Genomic DNA, 24,459 nt, shown 5'->3' on the forward strand with positions numbered 1-24,459 from the left:
ATTGTCGACTGCTTCTAAGGGCTACGGCTCGGTGTCGTCTTGAGAAGGCCACAGGTCTCGTTACACAGTAAGGATATTGTGGTTTTATTCAAAGATGGCAGCAGAGATATTCTGAATTTATTATAATCTCCAGAAAAAGCAGATGTGATGTTATTGGATAAGTAAACTTCTTTTGGATTATTATTAATAATCATTTCTTACGTTTATCGAGGGCTTTTCTCACTACTCCAAGTGCTCTACGCAGTCAACCACCACCAATGTGCAGCGTCCACCCCTTCATCAGCTGTTAGGTGGTGGAAGTGAGCCAAATAGTGACAGGGGACGACTGGGGGGCCATAATGACCGCACCTTGATGGGCAATTTAGCCAGGACATGGAGTGAAAATCACTCTACTCTTTATGAAGAATGCCCAGGGGTCTTTAATGACCAGAGAGAGTCAAGACCTCGCCATTTTTTTTTTTTTTTCTTTTTTTACAGCCCAGTGTCCCCATCACAGCACTGGGACCTTGGGATCCGCATACACACACACCACAGGGTAAGCCCTCAACATCTCATCCAGCAGCATCCCAAGCTTTTCCTAGATGGTCTCTCATTCAAATACTGGCAGGGGCCCGAAGATGCTTGGCTTCAGGTGGGGGTCCCAATTGACATTTACCTGAGTAAAGTGAAATCGGAGACACACAAAGGGCAAACTCCCGTTCATAGAAAAATAGGCGTTTATTCGGAAGGACCTGCAACACTGCAGACAAAATAATTGCATGAAAGGAATGACAAATTGTAACAAACCAGTTATGAGCTTGGGGTTGATAAGTTTACGGATACACAAACACAAGGAAGGAGGAAAAGGGAACAACAAAAACAATCAATTCACATCAACATCAATGAGGGAGATGGGACCTCCGTGCCCCCCCCCACACACACACACACACACAAAATGATCGTTCAAGTTTGGTGCGCTGCACTTGTCGTCGCTGTCGCCCTTTCTAACTCCTGAAACTAAAATGCGAGCGCCGATCACACATCAACACCAAATGCGCTACAGTCCACCTCTGTGCGGCCGTGACGGTGGGCTCAAAGCGGTCCTTCGAGTAGTCCGCGATTCATGCGTGGTTACAATGCATGTCTGCAGTAGGTCTGATTTACGTTTAAATGTCACCCCCACGTCACCAAAGGCTCTTCGCAGTTGGCCATTCAATGAGAATCTTCCGAGGGCGGAGCGCGGTCAGGATTTGTTGAATCGGAGAATGGAGAGCGTCTCCCTCCCAGCTCGTCGGGACAGCGCCACACGGCCGCTCAAGCCGGATTTCCCAAGCAGACTGATGACTTCCTCTACAAAACAGAGAGATAAAGAACATTGAAAACCATCATGGCTGAGAGAGCTTAGCTGTTAGCTAAACCTACGAGCTTGACGGACCTAATGGCCTGCTCTCATTTGTCAAATTTCTTAGGGTCTTAGCTCAGCATATGTGAATTTCCCCTTGGGGATTAATAAAGTATATATCCATCTATGTAGTGCCTTTCATATCTATCTATCTGTTTATAATATAGTGCCTTTCATATCTATCTGTTTATAATATAGTGCCTTTCATATCTATTTATAATATAGTGCCTTTCATCTTTTTATAATATAGTGCCTTTCATATCTATCTATAATATAGTGCCTTTCATATCTATCTATTTATAATATAGTGCCTTTCATATCTATCTGTTTATAATATAGTGCCTTTCATATCTATAATATAGTGCCTTTCATATCTATCTATTTATAATATAGTGCCTTTCATATCTATAATATAGTGCCTTTCATATCTATCTATCTATCTATTTATAATATAGTGCCTTTCATATCTATAATATAGTGCCTTTCATATCTATCTATCTATTTATAATATAGTGCCTTTCATATCTATCTATTTATAATATAGTGCCTTTCATATCTATAATATAGTGCCTTTCATATCTATCTATCTATTTATAATATAGTGCCTTTCATATCTATCTGTTTATAATATAGTGCCTTTCATATCTATCTATCTATCTGTTTATAATATAGTGCCTTTCATATCTGTTTATAATATAGTGCCTTTCATATCTATAATATAGTGCCTTTCATATCTATCTGTTTATAATATAGTGCCTTTCATATCTATCTATTTATAATATAGTGCCTTTCATATTTATCTATCTATCTGTTTATAATATAGTGCCTTTCATATCTGTTTATAATATAGTGCCTTTCATATCTATAATATAGTGCCTTTCATATCTATCTATCTATTTATAATATAGTGCCTTTCATATCTATCTGTTTATAATATAGTGCCTTTCATATCTATCTATTTATAATATAGTGCCTTTCATATTTATCTATCTATCTGTTTATAATATAGTGCCTTTCATATCTATCTATTTTTTGACAAGGAGTTTGTGCTGAAAGAAACGTTGCTTCAACTTTGATCATATGTTACCAAGTGTTAGACCGATAGAGGGGCCGTGGAGACTTCTGAAATGCTACCATAGAAACATCTGAGACAAACATCTAAAAACACTGAAGACGCAAACTTGGCGAACACCAACACTTGGCTCTGTCCTTCTCCAAGCTTTGGGCCACGTCTGTAGAGTACTATGAATGGAGACGGTTACCTGGATTGTTCTCATGCACAGTCACAAGATAGAAGAAGCCCTGGTGGCTCAGAAGTTTTGGAATGACTGGGAACAGCCTGTCCATCACCTCCCTGCCCCTCTCGCCGCCAGCCCAAGATGCCTCAATGCCACTGCTTCCGACCTGAAGAAGAAGAAGAAGGTGACAGAAGAGGCCCCTGTTATTATGGGAGTCTGATCAGATGTTCACCATGTCCTGTGCATCCAGGGAATCTCCTGGGTTGGGGGGGAAAAAAAGGGCTACGTGTTACCCCAAGAAATGGAAAATTACAAAGGAGAGGCAAGGAAACGGTTCAATATAATAAGGAAAAGGAAGGCAAACCCTGTTAAAACACGATGGCTATCACCCGTTACGTCGCTTCACTCAGCAGCCCCTGCCTATGCTAAGCCGTCGCCTCTTTGCAGTTCTGCCGCTCGCCTGTTTGGATGCGGATGTACAATTTAAACAGATTGTAACTCTCATGTGACGCGTTACATTTGAATTCGCCTTTACGTATAACTGCCCGTGAGTGAATTTCGTTTCTTTCTCTCTATTAAATAAGTCGACTTTTTCAAATGTTTGTCCCTGTGATTTGTTAATCGTCATTGCAAAAGCTATTGTAACGGGAAACTGTAAACGTTTTAATACGACTGGCATATCAAGATCTCCTTTGGTGTGTAACGTTATCCCCTGAAGATCTCCTACATTACCTTTCATGTCAGAATTGTTCGACCAATTTTGAACACAACTAGTTTTGTCCCATTGCAGAGCCCATCACTCAGACCTCAATTACACAATTACATTCCGATACGTCCTTCTGTCAACAGTCATTGGTGCGGTGGGAGACCGGACGGTGTTAACGGTTGCAGATATTCTTTGTGATTTTGTAAGTTGATCTTTTCATCTTCCGCGCCATCACCACCAACTTTTTCAGCGTAGTCTATTGATACGCATTTAAACAATTTGTTTGACTTCATCGTTTCTCGGTGCTAGGATTGCCCGTGTACTCATTTCTTCTGCTGATAACCCTAAGGGATGAAATTCTTCAATAAGATTTGGACATAATACGTCGTCTTTTATTGGAAACTTAAAGTGAGGAAAACGTTAAAATGTATAAGAGCTGAGAGCGCAGGGACTGCGTCTGACAAAAACATTCACACCAATGAGAGGTTGTTTCCTTTAGGGGGCGATAGAACTCCCTAGTTGGAATAAGTTCTTTTGTAATTGCGGAATTTTAAGTAACTGAAAACTCTATAGATATGGTATTAAAAGGCAATATCCCTCCCATAGTGATACGGTTATTAATTTAGCCACAATCCTGTTCGTGACGCCATTTTGTTCCTTTAAGAGGGCGATAGAACTCCCTAGTTGGAATAAGTCCTTTTGTAATTGCGGAATTTTAAGTAACCGAAAACTCTATAGATATGATATTAAAAGGCAATATCCCTCCCATAGTGATACGGTTATTAATTTAGCCACAATCCTGTTCGTGACGCCATTTTGTTCCTTTAAGAGGGTGATACCTCCCTAGTTGGAATAAGTTCTTTTGTAATTGCAGCATTTTAAGTAACCGAAAACTCTATAGATATGATATTAAAAGGCAACACCCGTCCCATATTGATACGGCGGTAAAAATCACATAAGAGAAAATAACTTAGCTTTCTTTACAGACGATTTACGCGGCATTACAGACGGGAAGCCATAATTGCAAAGACAATACCAAGGTGGCATCTCGATCTATACAGTCTGCCATCTTTCGTTGCTGCACTGGAAGGCTTTTCAGGACGGATGATGTTATCACCCATCTGTCCATCGGCTTTGAAGTGTTTGCCTGCTGTCCAAGTCTTTATATACTGTCTTCTCCACGTGCAGGCCCTTACTTCGGTTCCAAACAAGGTCAGGAGATGATTCAGTTTCATCTCTAACATACAGAAATAGCACAATGCCCGTTTCCGTAGTTGTAACTTTCTCTCTTTAAATGCTTGCCTAGCAGTTCTAAATGCTGAGAGCCCCTGTGGCCTGGCCTCTACATGTAAGTGGATTTATAAAATAATTTTTGTACAGAGCACAGTGACATTAAACTTATTTTCTTATTACAGAGGTGAGAGGATTGCGGTGTTGTTTGAACATGGTTGTAAGTAAGGCGTGACTTGAAAGAATCTAATGGCAAAAGTCACCGACCCGCAGGACTTGCTTCCAAAAAGTCTCTTCAAAAGATCAGGTCTCGTCGCAGCATATCAAGTCTGGTCTCCCAAGGTTATTTTATTATAATAGAGAGATACTAAAAGAACCATCAACAACAAAACAAATCCAATTAATAATATAGTGAACGATTATTAGAAAAGTAAATTTGAATAAATCAGACACTGCATGAATAAAAAACAGTACCACTTCCGGTTACCGGAAAAAGCCCAACAATTGATAGAAATCTACGTTTTGTACCTAATACTTGTATGCAAAATTTGGTTGACCGTAATGAAAATGTACTCAAGTTATCGTGTTTACACACACACACACACATAATTCCAAAAATTGTGTTTTCTAACTCAGGGAGGTTCATCAAAATCGAATTCCTGGACGATGACAATACTTTCCGTACGAGAAAGTAAATCTGACTCTGGGAGGTCTAAAACAGGCATGTCAAACACGCGGCCCACATGACAGATCCTAGTTAGCACTAAACTTGTACAAAATGATTACTATCGTTTGTGACTGAATCATTCTGCATCTTCTGCGTTACTTATTGACTTTTCTTACTTCTGCCTTCTGACAAAAGTGTGTTTTTCCCATGGCATTACGGTACCGGAAATGTCATCTGCTAGTATAGCCACGAGCCTTGGCCAAAGTTAATGAGCCGCAACGTCACAACTGAAGTGATAGGCTGCAGCAGCGGGCAGCAGGGGCGGCCTTAGGCATGTGCAAAGTGTGAACCTGCACAGGGCCGCCACGCCAATATATATTGAATATGAAACAGAAAGAGAAAATAACGACACAGCTGACAGCAATGTGGCCGAAAAAACATTATGTTTCTTGTTAATTAGTACGCTGTATTTACTAATGTCGCTCGAGTCGAGCAGTAAGCTATATGTAGTATTATAACGTTCTGCCGTAATGAGAATATCATGGGCCGCCACTTGGTTTTCAAGTTACGGACACGCGCATATAGAAGCGTGTCATGAGCACGAGGCGGCTATGCAGTGTCCGCAATGGACGTGGCCATCCGCCGTGAATAAGATACCATATCGACATTGGTGGGCGAAGGGGCTACCGATTCTCTCTCTGCCCAGGGCCGCCACGAGCCTAGAGCCGCCCCTGGCAGGCTACACTACTGGCTGGGCTGCTGAGACTGACCACTGGGCTGAGCTGACCATCACGAGTAGTAATAGCCCACATATTTTCACGTTTTTTTGCTCTAGTTTTATGTAATTTTGTGCTAGTATGGTAACGAACAGTTGGTGCAGACTACAGCTGAAGATCTGAAGTGGACGCGAGAAGTTGGTGAGTTGTTTATTAATATATTTTTGTGATTTTGAGTTTGTATAATTAGTGTAGGTCAGGTGGCTTTTTGCATATTGGCTTATTTTACAATATAAACTTTGAAGTAAACTTAATAAAGTAAAATGTGATTTTTGGAGGATTTGTTTTCCAACTTGAATTACTGAGCAATGAATTCAGTGAGCGTTTTTGTGATTTCAGTTCACACGAGCAGGACTTTGCGCTGTTTACGTCACCATACTCTTACAACGTTGAGAATGCGCCTGAGAATATCTAAATGGAATTGATTGAACTGCAGTCAGATTCTATTCTGAAGGCAAAATACAACGAAGTTGGTGTGCCAGGCTTGTATGCTTACCTGCCACCCTCGTATGTGCGGATCCGTAAGTTGGCATCGAGAGCACTGTCTATGTTCAGAAGCACTTACCTTTATGAGCAATTGTTTTCGTTAATGAAAGCTACCAAAAACCCCACATCGCTCAAGACTTACCGTCGAGCGCCGTTCATCCCTCGTAAAAGTTGTAGCTGCACAAGATTTCAAGCCTGATATTGACGAGCTGGTCACTAACAAGAGATGCCAAGTGTCGGGACATAAGAAATAGATCTCACATTGTAAGTCTCCTACATAATATAATAAGGACCTAGCTAAGAGGCTAAGACTCTAATTGTACGCTGTTCTACAGACGTTGTATGGAAATAAATTGCTTTTCTTTAAACTTTAAACTTTAAGTGTTACATTTTTTAAAGTTTTCAGTATTGGAAAGAAAGCTACAGTAACTTTGTATAATAGTATTTGTTACAGTGCGGCCCACTGACACACGTATGGCAGTGGAGGTGGCCCACCAATGGTAGTGAGTTTGACATGCCTGGTCTAAAACGTCGAGATTCATCAAAATCGAATTTCTGGACGATTACAATACGAGAAAGTAAAAAGTCATTGGGGGGCCAGATGAGGCGAGTAGGACGGCTGCTCCAATACAGTTATCTGTTTACTGGCTAAACACTCAACACCTCAAACATCACATTCACGTGCAAATTGGGGGAGATGCGCCGGCGGCACGACAGCACTAGTGTACGAGTCCCCAGTTTGCACGAGAACTTGATGTTAGCAGAGTGTTCAAACAGCGACATTGCGCCGAATGACTATGCGCATGTCGAACTCAAACGGTAATCAATACGATGCTACGCACCGAAACTAATCCAGACCCGTTGTGACCGGTCTACAGACGTGCTGCGCTCCCCTCCACAGCACTGTGTGTCTACTCACATCTCTCACCCTCCCGCTGTGTCACGATTCTGGGAAATGTTTGACTGCCCCTCGTATTCCGAACAATTACGCCAGTTGAAGTTACTTGCTTTTTTTTTTTAAGATTATTGCATTAATCGCCGTATTCCTAGGGGGGTTACGTATGCAAAAATCGCGAGTGGTCTCCCCTCGACTTTCTCGTATACTCCGATACGGGGATGGATATTTGAGAAGTAAACTGCAAGACCATGATTATATTTTTAATACAATGTACATTAAAGAACCATTAGCACTACAAATCACATTAATAACATACTGAACAATTCTAATAAAGTAAAGTTGAAGACATCGAACTCTGCAGCTACACGAATAAAGAATTTGCCACAATAAATTTTAGTTTAGCAAACCATTCAGGTAAATTAGCACTGTCAGCGTCTCTTTAAAGAGCCCACCTGATTAATCTCCCTCCCCAATAGCGTTACAGGGCCGGGGCTGCTGGGTGGTCTATTTAAATCAGCAGCATTTGACGTCTACGGGGCGGACGAGGGGCGTCGAGTCATAAACCGAAGGTCGATATGCAGACCAGTGACGCCTTTGAAATACTAAATCGTCCACGGCGTGCGAATCCCCCTTACCTCCTCCGACGGGGTCACCACGTAGGGGGGATTGAAGAGGAGGATGTCCACTTTGTCCAACAGCCTTGGCACCAGCGCCTGCACCTGCAATGAGACACGGCTCAGAATGTCACATCAAACACCCTTTTATGTGACGCCCCCCCCCCCCCGCTGTATGTTTCCATACACGCCCCTGAGCATGCTGGGTAGTGAGCCGCTGCATTAACTCCACACTTTTAGTTAGCAATGTTGTGGCCGTTGTAGTGTGGTCTTGGGGTTAAAGGACACGTGCAGCATTTTTTGACATCAACTGGCACTGGTGAAGAATTTCTACAGATGGCGCCTTCACAAAGTACCGAGACCCCCGTTTAGGGGATACGTTTGCCGTTTTCCCCGTCAATCCACACTCCGTAACTGACACAGTGACAGAAAGCTTTGTAAAATGTGTTATAAAAATCGCAACCTGAAAATCTCGCCAGGCTTAGCGTTCGGACCCCCGTCTGCTTTCGTGATCCATGAGGTGCCCCTCTCGACGTTTCCCAACTTCGCTTCGTTTTGTCATACGACAGACCCCCCCCCCTCACCTATCTAAGTGGTCCCTAAACACCCATTTTCCTTCTTCCCATACGATCACCATGCACGGCTTACACTTCCGGCTGATGCTCGCTGGTGGTCTGCTGCCACGCCCGCCGATGCCCCTCCAACTGTTTGATCGCAGATGTCACGCCGGTCACTTCCAGCCGCATGCTGTCACCGTCCACGACTCGCTACGACAGTCCCTGGGAGTGCCGTTCAGCGTCTTGTATAGCGCAAGCTGTAAGTAATGGAAGGGGGTCCATATATACGTTTTGGTCACATGGTGTCTATTGTGCTCGTGTAGCCCCTCGTCACGGTCCCCCGTCTCTAAATGCTGCGACTATTGGCTATGCTGGCTCACCCCAGGCTGAAGGTCTGGTGACATCTGGAGTCGGAGACGTCCGCTCGTTTGTCCGATTGATTGTTTAGAAATTTTACAATTCAACCTGAAAAATCAAATTTAACATCGCTGGACACGGGGGGGGGCAAGGCGGCCATATAGGGGGAGACAACCGGAGTTTATTAAAAATGGTGGGGCGACACAGAAATCAAGAATATAAACTGCTCAAAAAAACGAAAGGAGCCCTTCTGAATGAGAGTACAACATCAAGTCAATGACACTGGTGGGCTGTTGATCTGCTCAGTGAAGTGGCAGAGGGGCTTGGTCATCAGTTTCAGCTGTTTGGGGCACTAGAGGGGCAACAATGAGAGGGACGACCCCCCAAAACAGGAATGAATGGGTTAACAGGTGGAGGCCACTGACATTTTTCCCCTCCTCATCTGTTTTGTCACTCGTTTTGCATTTGGCTATGGTCAGCGTCACTACTGGTAGCGTGAGGCCATACCTGGACCCTACAGAGCTGGCACAGGTAGTCCAACTTCTCCAGGATGGCAAGGACATCAATACCACGTTCCATTGCCAGAAGGTTTGCAGTCTCAAGGGCATGGAGGAGATTCCAGGAGACGAGAGAGCTGGACAGGTCCCCTCGTAGAAGATCCTTAACCCATCAGCAGGACCCACTGCTATCTGCTCCTTTGGGCAAAGAGGAACGGGACAAGCACTGGCAGAGCCTACAAAATGACCTCCAGCAGACCACTGGTGTGAAGGTCTCTGACCAAACAATCAGAAACAGACTTCATGAGGGTGGCCTGAGGGCCTGACATCGTCTAGTGGGCACCATGGAGCTCGATTGGCATTTGCCATAGAATACCAGAATTGGCAGGTCCACCACTGCCGGGCGCCCTGTGCTTCTCACAGATGAGAGCAGGATGTGGAGAACGTTATGCTGCCTGTGACATCATTCAGCATTACCAGTTTGGTGGGGGGCTGGGGCATATCCATGGAGGGCCGCACAGACCTCTACAGGCCAGACAACGGCACCTTGACTGCCATTAGGTATCGGGATGAAATTCTTGGCCCCATTGTCAGACCTTGTGCTGGTGCAGTGGCTCCTGGGTTCCTCCTGGTGCACAAACAATGTCATGGGGCGAGAGGATGAAGGAATTGACACCATCGACAGTCCCCCCCCCCCCCCCCCCCACGCTCACTCGCCTGACCTCAATCCAATAGAACACCTCTGGGTGGGACATTATGTTTGGGTCCATCTGACACCTCAGCCTGTCCAGGAGCTCAGTGGGTCCAGATCTAGGAGGAGATCCTCCAGGACACCATCTGTTATCTCATTAGGACATTGTCAGACATTACACAAACTACTGAGTACGATTTGGAGTTTTGGCCAAATGGACGAGCCTGCCTGTCACCCCATCATTTTGTTCCATTTGATTTTCGGGGTGTCCCTCTCTCTGTCGGTTATCATTTTCATTTCCATCCTTTCGTTCCTCACACATCTCCACATCAGTCCACATCAGCACAGACAGCCAGCAGGATGTGTTTATCCCCTTTGAGATCTGATGGGTTTTCAAAGTGGTCCTTTCATTTTTTTTGAGCCGTGTATTTACAACACTTATATTTATATTTATTTACAGTTTCATACATTTATTTATTATACATTTACTTTTAGGGCGGCATGGTGGCGCAGTGGGTAGCGCTGCTGCCTCGCAGTTGGGAGACCTGTGGTTCGCTTCCCGGGTCCTCCCTGCGTGGAGTTTGCATGTTCTCCCCGTGTCTGCGTGGGTTTCCTCCCACAGTCCAAAGACATGCAGGTGAGGTGGATTGGCGATTCTAAATTGGCTCTAGTGTGTGCTTGGTGTGTGTTTGTGTGTGTCCTGCGGTGGGTTGGCACCCTGCCCAGGATTGGTTCCTGCCTTGTGCCCTGAGTTGGCTGGGATTGACTCCAGCAGACCCCCGTGACCCTGTGTTCGGATTCAGCGGGTTGGAAAATGGATGGATGGATGGATACATTTACTTTTATTGCTACACACTACATGTGTGCCATCCTCAGGTGTGAACCAATATGCTGGGTCATTCTCAGCTGTGCAGGGCCTTTTTTTTTTCTGGTTCCTCATTGGTAGCCATCATTAAAATTTTCATTTATTTGCAAATTTAATTTCTCATGATCAAATTCCGCTTCCCCTAAAGACGCAGGTTTTCTGGGGCATGTGAACGTATGCCAATGCTGTGCATTGTGTTTAAGCAGCTGGCAGTACACCAGTGTGTCCACTAGAGGGGGAACTGAAAAGAGGCACCAAATCAACGGCGCTGCACACCCACCAGGTCTGTGATCACAGGCTGAATGCTGACATCATTGCAGCGGGCCGTCTCCTTCGTGCAGGCAGCAGCCACGGGATTTATGTCGGTGCAGCTGAAAAACAAAGAGGAGCGTCAGTGTGGACCAGTCTGATTGAGAATCAATGGAGGAGTCTGAGCTGACGGCCTCATCACGCTGCAAAGAAAAGAAGGTGACCTGCCTGCGTAGAGAAGACCCAAAACACACACACCCACCCATGCAGGACCTCGGCTTGCTTAGCAGAGAATCAGAACAGACCTGATCACATCCACTCCATTTTTTTCCTCAACATTCGTGAAGATGGGGGGCTGAGAAGAGTTTGGGGCTCACTTCAACCCCCAAATCTTGGGATGGAATGTTATTTGTCACATAACTCACTCGCTACTTGTACCGGTTTTGACTTTTGTGTCAACCTGCCATGTCTCTGTCTTGAATGAAAACCAGCATGGCCACGAGGAGGGACCTGAAAGTGTCTGGGCGGGTTGGGGAGCCTGCACTGGCACAGCGAGTGTTGATGCAGGCTGACGCGGGCACCCTGAGCCCCAATGAAGGCACTCGGAGACTCGGAACAGACAGCAACAACTCACATAGAGTAATGAGCCATCCCTAATTGTTAATCATTTCAGCCATTCTTCTCCCTCATCTGACTCCCAGCATTCCACTGCTCCAGTCCTGCCTCTAATTAAGTCCCCCTATACCCCCAACCCCATCCTGTCCATCTTATCTGTTTGATAAGGGGCTATTCTCTCCCCCCGCTACTATCTCAGGGCTCACTGCCATGACTTACAACCAAAGACTTCACATTCCCTTCTCTAAGCCAGAGGCCCGTTCTTCACATAAACGTCTACGTGCGGAAATGTGTGTCTGTCTGTCTGTCCAGCCCGGAAGTGCGAGGCTGCAGCAATGAAGCTCAAAGAAAGCAACTCTGACGCCAAAGTGAAATCTCCGAGGACAGAGAAACTCGCTTAGCCGCTGATACACAAGTGAAATGAGCACATCGGGAAAACGAAACCTCCGAGGAGAGAGAAACTCACTTAGCCGCTGATAGACAAGTGAAATGAGCACATCGGGAAAACGAAACCTCCGAGGAGAGAGAAACTCACTTAGCCGCTGATAGACAAGTGAGGTGAGCACATCGGGAAAACGAAACCTCCGAGGAGAGAGAAACTCACTTAGCCGCTGATAGACAAGTGAGGCGAGCACATCGGGAAAACGAAACCTCCGAGGAGAGAGAAACTCACTTAGCCGCTGATAGACAAGTGAGGCAAGCACATCGGGAAAACGAAACCTCCGAGGAGAGAGAAACTCGCTTAACCGCTGATACACAATGGAGGCGAGCACATCGGGAAAATGAAACCTCCGAGGAGAGAGAAACTCACTTAGCCGCTGATAGACAATGGAGGTGAGCACATCGGGAAAATGAAACCTCCGAGGAGAGAGAAACTCACTTAGCCGCTGATAGACAAGTGAGGTGAGCACATCGGGAAAACGAAACCTCCGAGGAGAGAGAAACTCGCTTAACCGCTGATACACAATGGAGGCGAGCACATCGGGAAAACGAAACCTCCGAGGAGAGAGAAACTCACTTAGCCGCTGATAGACAAGTGAGGTGAGCACATCGGGAAAATGAAACCTCCGAGGAGAGAGAAACTCGCTTAACCGCTGATACACAATGGAGGCGAGCACATCGGGAAAACGAAACCTCCGAGGAGAGAGAAACTCGCTTAACCGCTGATAGACAAGTGAGGCAAGCACATCGGGAAAACGAAACCTCCGAGGAGAGAGAAACTCGCTTAACCGCTGATACACAATGGAGGCGAGCACATCGGGAAAACGAAACCTCCGAGGAGAGAGAAACTCACTTAGCCGCTGATAGACAATGGAGGCGAGCACATCGGGAAAACGAAACCTCCGAGGAGAGAGAAACTCACTTAGCCGCTGATAGACAATGGAGGTGAGCACATCGGGAAAACGAAACCTCCGAGGAGAGAGAAACTCACTTAGCCGCTGATACACAATGGAGGCGAGCACATCGGGAAAACGAAACCTCCGAGGAGAGAGAAACTCACTTAGCCGCTGATAGACAATGGAGGCGAGCACATCGGGAAAACGAAACCTCCGAGGAGAGAGAAACTCACTTAGCCGCTGATAGACAAGTGAGGCAAGCACATCGGGAAAACGAAACCTCCGAGGAGAGAGAAACTCGCTTAACCGCTGATACACAATGGAGGCGAGCACATCGGGAAAACGAAACCTCCGAGGACAGAGAAACTCACTTAGCCGCTGATAGACAAGTGAGGTGAGCACATCGGGAAAATGAAACATCCGAGGAGACACAATCTCGTTTAACTGCTGATAGACAACGGATGCGATTAATTGATTGAAGTGCCAGCGTCCAGAGTTTCTGGGATCCCGGGTTTTTTTTACAGGACGGGCCTACACAGCTAGCCTAGAATATGTAAGCGCAAGTCTTTTTAATCCTAACTCTTACATCTTAATGCTTAGTGAAATGTCTTCTTGTCTCACGTGTGTAGAATATTTTTGAATACGTGCAAATTACCAGTTTTTAAGAATACAATTTTCTATATGTGTTGCCACCCCCACCACTTGGGATCCCGGTTGGCAAACCCCCCAGGTAGACACGCGGCCCATTCCCACCCCTCTATCTGCCTCAGTCAGGTGTTATGTGGGTGTCCCCCATTGGCCTAGCACAGCCACTCGGGTCCTCCACAATGAGCCGGCTCACCCTCGGGTAATCGCGCCACATGGCCGTAGTGCCGTAACTGACGCTCTCTCATGGTGCAGGTCATGTGCCTCATTCAGGACCCCGTGAGCAACACAAAGTCACACCAGCGGCACCCAAGGATTCTCTGAAGTGACACACATGAAGGAGTCCAGTCTTCATCTCAGGTCACTGATGTCTCACAAACAGGGGGCACCAGGACTCTCAAGACTTGGACCTTCGTCCTTTTGCAGAGCGCCACACCCCCCTTTCCGATGACCTCACGACCCCCCCATGCCCTTCCAATCTGTCTACTGACTTCATAAGAAGAATCACCAGAGTCACATGAATGTCACTGCCGAGGTCAGTAAAGTTAAATCCCTGGGCCACCATGTCATGTCAGCTCGGCTGGCGTGTGGACATTCCAACTTGCACGTCTGCTCAGTACGGTTGGCAAAACCAACACCGGCCAACAAAACCGATGAGCCAAACCGTTGTGACCAACCTGCCCGATATGCTGCTGCTAATCCGGCCACGGACCTGCCGAGGTATGGACTGTCCGAGACCCCTGAAGGTGTCCTGTGGTTTCAGGCCCAAGGACATTTGCAGCAGATCCTCTTTAACTGGTGATCATCTGTCAGGTGGACTCCACTTGTCCAACAGGTGCTGAAATGGATTAAGATCTGGGGAATTCTGAGGCCAGGGGGACCACTTGAACTTCTCCTGGTGTTCTTCAGAGCACTTCTGAACAATTTGTGCGGGGCACATTATCCTGGTGATGTGTTATTTTCATCGAGAGATACAACGGCATACCAGTCTAGCACCACCACGCCAAGCATTGGTTGGGAAAGCACCACATCCGTCTCTTAGTTATTAGCGTGACATGACCACTTTTGGACATAAAGGAGATACCTGAATGGACTTCCCCGAGGGAATATATGCTAAGAGGACGACGTGTGGGTGTGGAATTGTGAAAGATGGAGTTTGAAAGACTTTAACTGAGGTGGACGGAACCTTCTGGCACTCAACTGTATTTTGCCCCTATTTATGCCAGGAGCTGCGCCGTTCGATGACACAGTTAGCATTTCTAACATTAACGGCACGCCCCTCTGTGTCGGTTAACTTGCACCTTGAGGAGCTGTGCTACAGCAGTGGAACTCGAAATTTGAAATACTCACAAATAGGCTGCCTGAGGTCCAATCACGGAGGCCAGAAAAGCAGAGACGACTCCAGAGCCGGAGCCAACCTCCAAACAGATGGCGGGACTGGAAGAAAGAAGGAAAAAAAAAAAACATGGGAAGTGAAACAGACACACAAATAAAGTCGGTGCCACCCACCGCTCGCACGCGGAAAAGCGGAAACAACCCAGCGGGTGCAGCTGTCAGAAGGGGCAAAAAAAAAACTGGGCGGAGTGTGGAGGAGAGTCGGTGGGGGCGGGGCCAGGCAAACCCACCAGTGCTCACTGTGTACGGCTGCCCACCTCTTAGCACCTTCTGACGCGGCCACGCCAGGACGTCCAAATCGGGGATCCACAGATACAAACACAACGAGGATCCACTCTGGACGGTCGAGGGTACAGAACTCCCGGTGGGTGACGATAAGGCCGCACGTCAAGATGTCCGCGTAAATTTTTCTCTGTCCACCTTTGCGATGAGAGTCGTCGACCAGTTCTGACTAAAGTACCCGTTTGGGAAGCCAGTAATGTATGGGACTCCCTCCGTCCATTTTAGGTCATTTTTTAATTTGAAAATTTCTGTTCATCTATTTATATAATACCTCTCATATCTGACTATACTGTATATCTATTAAATAAAGCCTTTCATAGATCTGCCATATAGCGCCATTCATATCTATCTACCTATCATATAGTGCTTTTCAAATCAATTATATAGTGCCCTTCATATCTACATAGCTATCTATTATATAGCGCCCTTCATATCTATCTACCTACCTATCATATAGTGCCTTTCATCTATCTATCCATTATATAGTGCCTTTCACATCTATCTAGCTATTATATAGTGCCTTTCATATCTACATAGCTATCTATCATATAGTGCCTTTCATATCTATCTATCATATAGTGCCTTTCACATCTATCTATTATATAGTGCCTTTCACATCTATCTATTATATAGTGCCTTTCAGTTCTATAAATCTATGTATAATATATCTGTCTATCATAAAGTGCCTTTCACATTTATCTATTATATAGTGCCTTTCTATCCATCTATCTATCATATAGTGCCTTTCATCTATCTATCTATTATATAGTGCCTTTCTATCTAGCTATCTATCCATTATATAGTGCCTTTCTATCTATCTATCTATCTATCTATTATATAGTGCCTTTCTATCTAGCTATCTATCCATTATATAGTGCCTTTCTATCTATCTATCTATCTATCTATTATATAGTGCCTTTCTATCTATCTATCATAAAGTGCCTTTCTATCAAAAAGTGCCTTTCACATCTATCTATTTATTATATAGTGCCTTTCTATCTATCTATCTATCCATTATATAGTGCCTTTCACATCTATCTATTATATAGTGCCTTTCTATCTGTCTATCCTATAGTGCCTTTCAGCTCTTCCTTTCCTAGGGTGCCTGTCGTATCTGTCCACATATCTATGACACAGAGCCTGCAGCACGTATCTGTAATATGGGGGCTCTCTCATTGGTATAAGAGCGCCGGACCCCCACTATCAAATCTGTCTGAGCAGCAGAGCTGTAACGAGCATTTCGACAGGTGACGCTGAGGGGCACACTACACGAGTTCCTCTCAGAGGGGCGGGAGGTCACACTTGATGACTGCCGTTCACTTTTGCCAGGACTGATGAATGAGACGACTCGTTTCCCATTTCTGAAGGGTCATGAGCCGACTGCTAAACTCCTGCTTTGGCTTTTTGTTATTCTGGGAGTATCGAGTGTTGCTTGATGGGGGGGGGGGGAGAAATTAAAAAGAAAAAAACTAAAATTAAATGAGGGTGAGACATCAAAGGTGACAAGAGTGAAGGGGTCTCCCAAAGAATCTGCTCAGTCTTGAAATGTAAAAATTCGTCTGCGAGTGTCAGGAGGACCAAGTTACCTGAACTCTTCTCTAACATTTCGGTAATTATTTATTGCTCTCATCTTGCTGATCATAAAACAGGTCATCACGATAGAAACTGATGAGAAGAACTGATAATTAATCTCAGAATTCTGGTATCTGAGGGTCCCTCTAGACTCTAGAGGGTCTCTTTCTCTTGCCCGACGACAGGTTTAAGTGTCGAGTTTCGCTATTTTTTCCGTCCAGCCATAGTAGTCCTTGAGAAACTGTGACTCACAGACAGACACACACCCATCATCGAGATATCGATGCTTTCGGTATCAGGGGACCCTAAAACACTGAGATCTGTCGAAAAACCTGAGATCAAAATGTTTGCCGAATCTAAAGCTTTCGCTCGGTTATGGAGGGTGAGGGCAAAAGGAACAATAAATCAAAAGCAGGTCAAGCCGGTTCTGCTGCCCTGGTGGAATGGAGACGTGACGTTGGATGAAACCACCGACCATAAACACGTAAACAGGAATTGAGAAGTCAAAACTAATCAGTGGACACCGTCAGCCCCCGTCAGTCCCCAGAATCGGTAGCGTGAATATCGTGCAGCCGGCATCCAGGTTCCCAAAATCGAATTGGTAAGACAGGACCCCCACATCAGTTAAACGTCTCACCAAAAATAAAGTTTTGTTTTGAAAGTTTTAGTGACAACTTAAAAAAAAAAAGGGACATCACAAAAATTCAGAGAAAAGAAAAGAAAGGTCATTAGTCACGCAGAACAAAAGGCAAAAGGACAAAAATGTTTCATTCTCACGTTAAACTTCCGGCACTTTCTGCACTTACTTCGGAGTGGCCATCTTACATCAGCTTCCCTTAGTGCATGGTGACGGGACATTGGTGTTGGTGACCCTCGCCGGTGGTCTGGGACCAACAGCACCTCATTTCGCACCCCTTGCCACGAGTTATCGTGGAGCAGCGCACAACAAGCATTCACCGTGAAGGCCTTTACTAAGAAATGGTGACCATGTGACTGCGGCGCCAAGCGTCATTACCGGTTTAGGACGTCACGATCGCATCCCGTCTGCTCACGCGCTGACAACACGGGTGCGTAATCTCAAAAAGAAACGGCTTCAGTCTTAAAGAAGAAGAACGGTGACAGTATGGTGTGCTGTGTCACCACCTGATGTCACAGGCCCCTCACGAGGAGGGCATGGCAAGCACCCCACCGGTACATTGCTACGCTTGAACCATTTTTAATTTATTTTTTTTTTTGGTGGCGGAGGTTGCAAAATTTTGCACATCGGAAAAATCAAAAAGATGTGGCGTGAACAGGGCGGAGCCCCTTGGCAATTGATGGCAGCGAATTGGACGTACGTTTTTTTTTTTGGAAGGCGTGTCACGGTGACATTCCGTGGTGACATTGTCACAGTTTGTGATTTTTTTTTTTTTGTTGTTTTTCCTGTGGGGACGTCTTAAAAGCCAAGCACACGTCCTGCTCCCAATTAACAAAGAGGATTGAGGAGGAAATCACTGGCACTCCTCTCGATGAGCGACATCGAGCAATGCAGGGTTTCCACAACGGGCTGTCAGAAAATGGGCGACACCTTCGTGATGTTTTCTTCAAAATATCGAATTGCCATCATTAAAATGTATCTTTGTAATGTGTTTATTCGTGCATTGAACATCGATTAAAAATTTCCCCGCGCCGCCCTGCACGTACAAACGGTTTGGAAGCGTTTGCCCTTCGTGTAAACTGAAAGTAGCCTGTAGTCAGAGGGGCAGGAAATAATTAGAATATTCGATTTAAAATTTAAATTGTGGGGGGCTATGACTGACCCCCCCCCCCCCCCATTGTGGCACCGGGCCCCTGTGCAGGCTTGGTTGACAGTATGTAATAACCCACCAAAATGAGGGGGGACGGGGCCACCGCCAACTTTGTCCCGTTTGTCGTTTTCCCTCACAGCGCAGAGGAGACCTGGCCCCACCCCTTCTGGCCATAAAGGACGCTGATCATCTTGCAAGGCTGAGCACACATATCGTCATAAAGTTGATGAAAGACCCTGGTGATGAATAAAAGGGACGACCCGGTCAGCATCCCATTCAGTTTTGAGATTCTCATTCTACCGCCCGACCACGATAAACGTACATTCACACGTCCATCACCTTAACACGACCCAACCAGCTGACCAACGGCTCTTTAGGGGTCTCCAAAACCCAACGCCGGACCTACTTGATGTGAAGCAGATCTTCCGCATCCTGTTCCAGGGTGTCCATCAGAAGGAAGGTGTCCTCGGCAGGGTCGTAGACATCGGTAAAAGCTCCACAGCCAGCATGAGAGTAGATCGGGGTGGGAAACATCCCCGTCCTAGAAAACCAGAGGGACAAACAGTTTTGTTAAACAAGACCACGTGGGGACAGACTGGCACCACTTCACTAGCCGCGGATCGAGACCGGACCACGTGGGATGCTACAAAGAGGAGATGATCCTCAGGTCTAAGTGTTGTCTCAGAGAAGAGAAGAACGAGATCAGGACCAAGATTACCCGTCTTGGCTTTGCTTTGCGTTGCTCATCAATTCGATCACCCAATAATAACAACGCCTCTCGCGCTCTCTCTCTCTCTCTCTCTCAATTAACGACATGTTGGCACACATTGCCCAATTTAGAGGGACATGCCAGATAACTACAAGTGACAACCCCAACTTATGTCACTGAACGCTGTTGTGAAAGAATAGCTTGATGGTTATGGGTGGCATGGTGGCACTGGGACTCATGTATAACACTCTACTATGGCCATTCCCACCTTCTATGATGATGAGGAAGGGGGTGTTTGGTCTTTGGTATTGGAGATACTGAGGCCACGTCAGTGAGATGGTGTACCCCCCACCAACAGGCAGCTAGAGACTGGGGGCATCAACTCCCAATTAACAAAAGGCTCAGATATCCACAGATTACCATTAAAATGGAAGGATCAGCTGATTGGCATCACACTTGTTTGCCAACTTTAACAAAATTCCTTGCGCCTCACTTATGACGCCGTGTGTAGAATTCACACTAAAACGTGGCGTACGGACAAAACCGGAAATGAGCGTACGCACAGAAAAATCCAGATGCATAAAACGGAGCGTACGCCAACTTCCACGCACTTCCCTTTTATCAAGCCCAATGGACGTGAAATGTGGGCCCCTACAGCCCCACCCCAGAATTTCACACGAGTGGTCAGGTGCTCCTTGCTACCCTTCTTTTAGGGATGTTACATTATCTCTATACAGTGGAACCTCGGTTTGCGAGTGTTTTGCAAGACGAGCTAAAATTTTTAATAAATTTTGACTTGATAAACGAGCGAGGTCTTGCAATACGAGTCGCACGTATACGCCGTCTGCTGAGCGTCATGTGATCCTAACTGAGCTGATGGTTCTTCTCTCTCTCTCTCGCTGCGGGATTGTGGGTAATCATCTCCTATTCTCCATCTGAGTCCGCGTACGTCATTCATATAGTCAACATCCATACGATCTGCCGCTCTCCTATACACAGGCACAGCAGTCAGGCAGGGTCGTGGCCAAGCAGTACTGTGCCCTGCGCATTTATAATGTTCCTTGTGTCACCCATTGACGGCAGGAGCAATCCGCAATCTTTTCGGATTCGCTTTTACGGCGAACTGCTACAGCGCCGGGAGACTGCGATTGCTTTGGGACGCTCTTCCACGTGTCGTCCCGTTGGGTGCAAACCCACAAGAGTTTAGAAACTCACTCACACCAGCCATGATTCTTTTTAAAGGTAAAGTGCAGGTTCATTTGTTTTATGTATTTTTTACTTTATATTTTGTATTAATCGTTTTTATATGAATAGTTTTGGGTTGTGAGTGTCCATTATTTCTTATGGGGAAATTCGCTTTGATATACGAGTACGTTTCCGGAACGAATTATGCTCGCAAACCAAGGTTCCACTATATATTTAAATTGAGAAGACTTCTGTCCACCCACCCACACATCCATCCTGCATATCTGTATGTAATGTCGTTCGGCGTCCACAAGAGGGTGACAATGTCCAATGACCTTAAAGGCAAATGGCCGGCGTGGGGCAGTAAACTGGGTGGTGTACGTCCGGGGCTGGCATGGCATATCTGGTGATCTGTAAACTGACACAAAACGGAGTCAGGTCGGGTGTCCATTCGAGTGCGTGTATGTGTGCGTGCGTGAACTAGATAGATAGATAGATAGATAGATATGAAAGGCACTATATAATAGATAGATAGATAGATAGATGTGAAAGGCACTATATAACAGATAGATAGATAGATATGAAAGGCACTATATAATAGATAGATAGATAGATGTGAAAGGCACTATATAACAGATAGATAGATAGATAGATAGATAGATAGATAGATAGATAGATAGATAGATAGATAGATAGATATGAAAGGCACTATATGATAGATAGATATGAAAGGCACTATATAATAGATAGATAGATAGATAGATAGATAGATGTGAAAGGCACTATATAATAGATAGATAGATAGATAGATAGATAGATAGATAGATAGATAGATATGAAAGGCACTATATAACAGATAGATAGATAGATAGATATGTAAGGCACTATATAATAGATAGATAGATAGATAGATATGAAAGGCACTATATAATAGATAGATAGATAGATAGATATGAAAGGCACTATATAATAGATAGATAGATAGATAGATATGAAAGGCACTATATAATAGATAGATAGATAGATAGATGTGAAAGGCACTATATAACATATAGATAGATAGATATGAAAGGCACTATATAATAGATAGATAGATAGATAGATAGATAGATAGATAGATAGATAGATAGATAGATAGATAGATAGATAGATGTGAAAGGCACTATATAACAGATAGATAGATAGATAGATAGATAGATAGATAGATAGATAGATAGATAGATAGATAGATAGATATGAAAGGCACTATATGATAGATAGATAGATATGAAAGGCACTATATAATAGATAGATAGATAGATAGATAGATGTGAAAGGCACTATATAATAGATAGATAGATAGATAGATAGATAGATAGATAGATAGATAGATAGATAGATAGATGTGAAAGGCACTATATAACAGATAGATAGATAGATAGATAGATATGTAAGGCACTATATAATAGATAGATAGATAGATAGATATGAAAGGCACTATATAATAGATAGATAGATAGATATGAAAGGCACTATATAATAGATAGATAGATAGATAGATGTGAAAGGCACTATATAACAGATAGATAGATAGATATGAAAGGCACTATATAATAGATAGATAGATAGATAGATAGATAGATAGATAGATAGATAGATAGATATGAAAGGCACTATATGATAGATAGATAGATATGAAAGGCACTATATAATAGATAGATAGATAGATAGATGTGAAAGGCACTATATAATGGATAGATAGATAGATAGATAGATGTGAAAGGCACTATATAACAGATAGATAGATAGATAGATATGTAAGGCACTATATAATAGATAGATAGATAGATAGATATGAAAGGCACTATATAATAGATAGATAGATAGATAGATGTGAAAGGCACTATATAACAGATAGATAGATAGATATGAAAGGCACTATATAATAGATAGATAGATAGATAGATAGATGTGAAAGGCACTATATAACAGATAGATAGATAGATAGATAGATAGATGTGAAAGGCACTATATAACAGATAGATAGATAGATAGATAGATAGATATGAAAGGCACTATATGATAGATAGATAGATAGATATGAAAGGCACTATATAATAGATAGATAGATGTGAAAGGCACTATATAATAGATAGATAGATAGATAGATAGATGTGAAAGGCACTATATAACAGATAGATAGATAGATAGATAGATAGATAGATAGATAGATATGTAAGGCACTATATAATAGATAGATAGATAGATAGATAGATAGATAGATAGATATGTAAGGCACTATATAATAGATAGATAGATAGATAGATAGATAGATACTTTATTAATCCCAATGGGAAATTCACAACTATGCAGGGGACTGGCGCTCCTTACAACCCGTAGCTGGATTAAACGACGCGGTTATTTATTTTGTGGACGTTATGTTATTCTCAAATAATCTAAAACTAAGCAGTATAACGATTTCTTTTCATTCTTTCATTTAATATTATGAACTGATGATAAAATTCTTTTTTTGTCGGCTCGCTGTTTATTCTCTTTTCCGATTTTACGTCGGGATGTTTCACATTCACAGCCTCTAAATTAGGGTGCCACTCAGCTTGGCTTTGAATTCCCTTTAACCCGTCTGTCCCGATTCATTGCATTATTTTGGCCAGGCAGCGGTCTTTGTGATGGCACTCGTAGTGAATTATTTATTATAATCAGTGAATAGCTAACGGTTGCCCATACGTTCATTGATTACAGAAATTAATTATTTGAGGACTGTACCTTGCACGGTTCACGATCGAAGACAATACGTTAAAATCAGGCTGCCCAGAAGTTTCATTAAAGGAGCGCTTTCTGGCACACTCAGATCAACCCCCCAAAATTTACAATGAAGCCCCCACACATCTCAAGTTTTCTCGCCCACCTGTTTGCACGTTGCCGAGCCTCTTGATTTGCTGCGTATCCTCGAGAATCTTCCACCACAAGGGAACCGCGGAGCCAAGTCTTCAGTTCGGTGGTCAGCACGGCGGTGTCAAAAGGAAAGAGAAAAAGAAAAAATACAAAATAATCGCAGAGTGCGCAAGACAAGTGGACGCATCACGAGCAAGTACACATTTTTAACGGCCTACATTTTATTTAGATAAAAAAAAATACTGAGGAGTGTAACATTTGAAAAAGACACAACGCTATCGTGTCCGTTGCACAAGACATTTAAATTAATTTGATTCAAACGAACAGATTAAACACAATAGAATAGTAGCGCTCTGCGTAAACATACCCGTGTGGGCGAACAGAAAAACCCGCAAATGCTGCTGGGTACTGTAGTTCTTAACGAACCGGTCTTCCGCTTCGTTGCTCGTTACTCGGCTTCATTGGAAAACTACATTTCCCATAATGCATCAACACTTATTTTGTCAGAAGCCTGCGACTGTCAGCGCTCTGTCGCAGTTCTGTGTGCTTCCCATGTAAATTGCCGTAATCATTTTATGCAGCGTATAAAGAAAGCGTACACAGAATGACAAGTTTACTTATCAAACGGCTACAGAATGTATTGACTCATCTGTTTGTTTGTTTTTTCTTTTCATTTTGTTGGGTAGCCGGTCCCCGAGCCATATCAGGAGGTCAAAACTTTGGAAAGCAGCCCCGGATGGGATGGCCGACGAGGACACTGTGGCGATACCTGTTGTTCAGAACTGCAGATCATTTCCTTTATTTTTTTTATTGAACATATGCAGTTTT

General features: G+C 44.2%; 2 protein-coding genes and 1 long non-coding RNA gene across 5 annotated transcripts in view; 1 reads left to right on the plus strand and 2 right to left on the minus strand.

Moving 5' to 3' along the window:
- dnajc28 (DnaJ (Hsp40) homolog, subfamily C, member 28) overlaps positions 1-24,459 on the plus strand; it is a 1,235,492-nt gene that overhangs the window by 1,001,976 nt on the left and 209,057 nt on the right. The gene's annotated exons all lie outside the window — the stretch shown is intronic.
- Positions 699-24,015, minus strand: n6amt1 (N-6 adenine-specific DNA methyltransferase 1). Its single transcript, XM_051926009.1, has 7 exons — positions 23,645-24,015; positions 19,252-19,386; positions 15,160-15,246; positions 11,244-11,334; positions 8,018-8,101; positions 2,644-2,785; positions 699-1,329 (listed from the first exon to the last, which is right to left on the minus strand). Exons 2-7 carry the CDS (start codon positions 19,377-19,379, stop codon positions 1,223-1,225), a joined length of 639 nt encoding a protein of 212 aa, XP_051781969.1. The 5' UTR covers positions 19,380-19,386; positions 23,645-24,015; the 3' UTR covers positions 699-1,222.
- On the minus strand, positions 12,283-13,639 carry LOC127527386 (uncharacterized). 3 transcript variants are annotated; one of them, XR_007934689.1, is made up of 3 exons: positions 13,376-13,639; positions 12,686-13,030; positions 12,283-12,547 (listed from the first exon to the last, which is right to left on the minus strand). It is a non-coding gene; the product is annotated as an uncharacterized LOC127527386 (long non-coding RNA). The 3 variants fall into 3 exon arrangements; XR_007934688.1 differs by having other exon boundaries at positions 12,686-12,754; positions 13,100-13,639; XR_007934690.1 differs by lacking the exon at positions 13,376-13,639 and having other exon boundaries at positions 12,686-12,754; positions 12,824-13,093.

The sequence above is a fragment of the Erpetoichthys calabaricus genome, chromosome 4 (genome assembly GCF_900747795.2).
Source record: "Erpetoichthys calabaricus chromosome 4, fErpCal1.3, whole genome shotgun sequence".
NCBI lineage: Eukaryota > Metazoa > Chordata > Cladistia > Polypteriformes > Polypteridae > Erpetoichthys > Erpetoichthys calabaricus.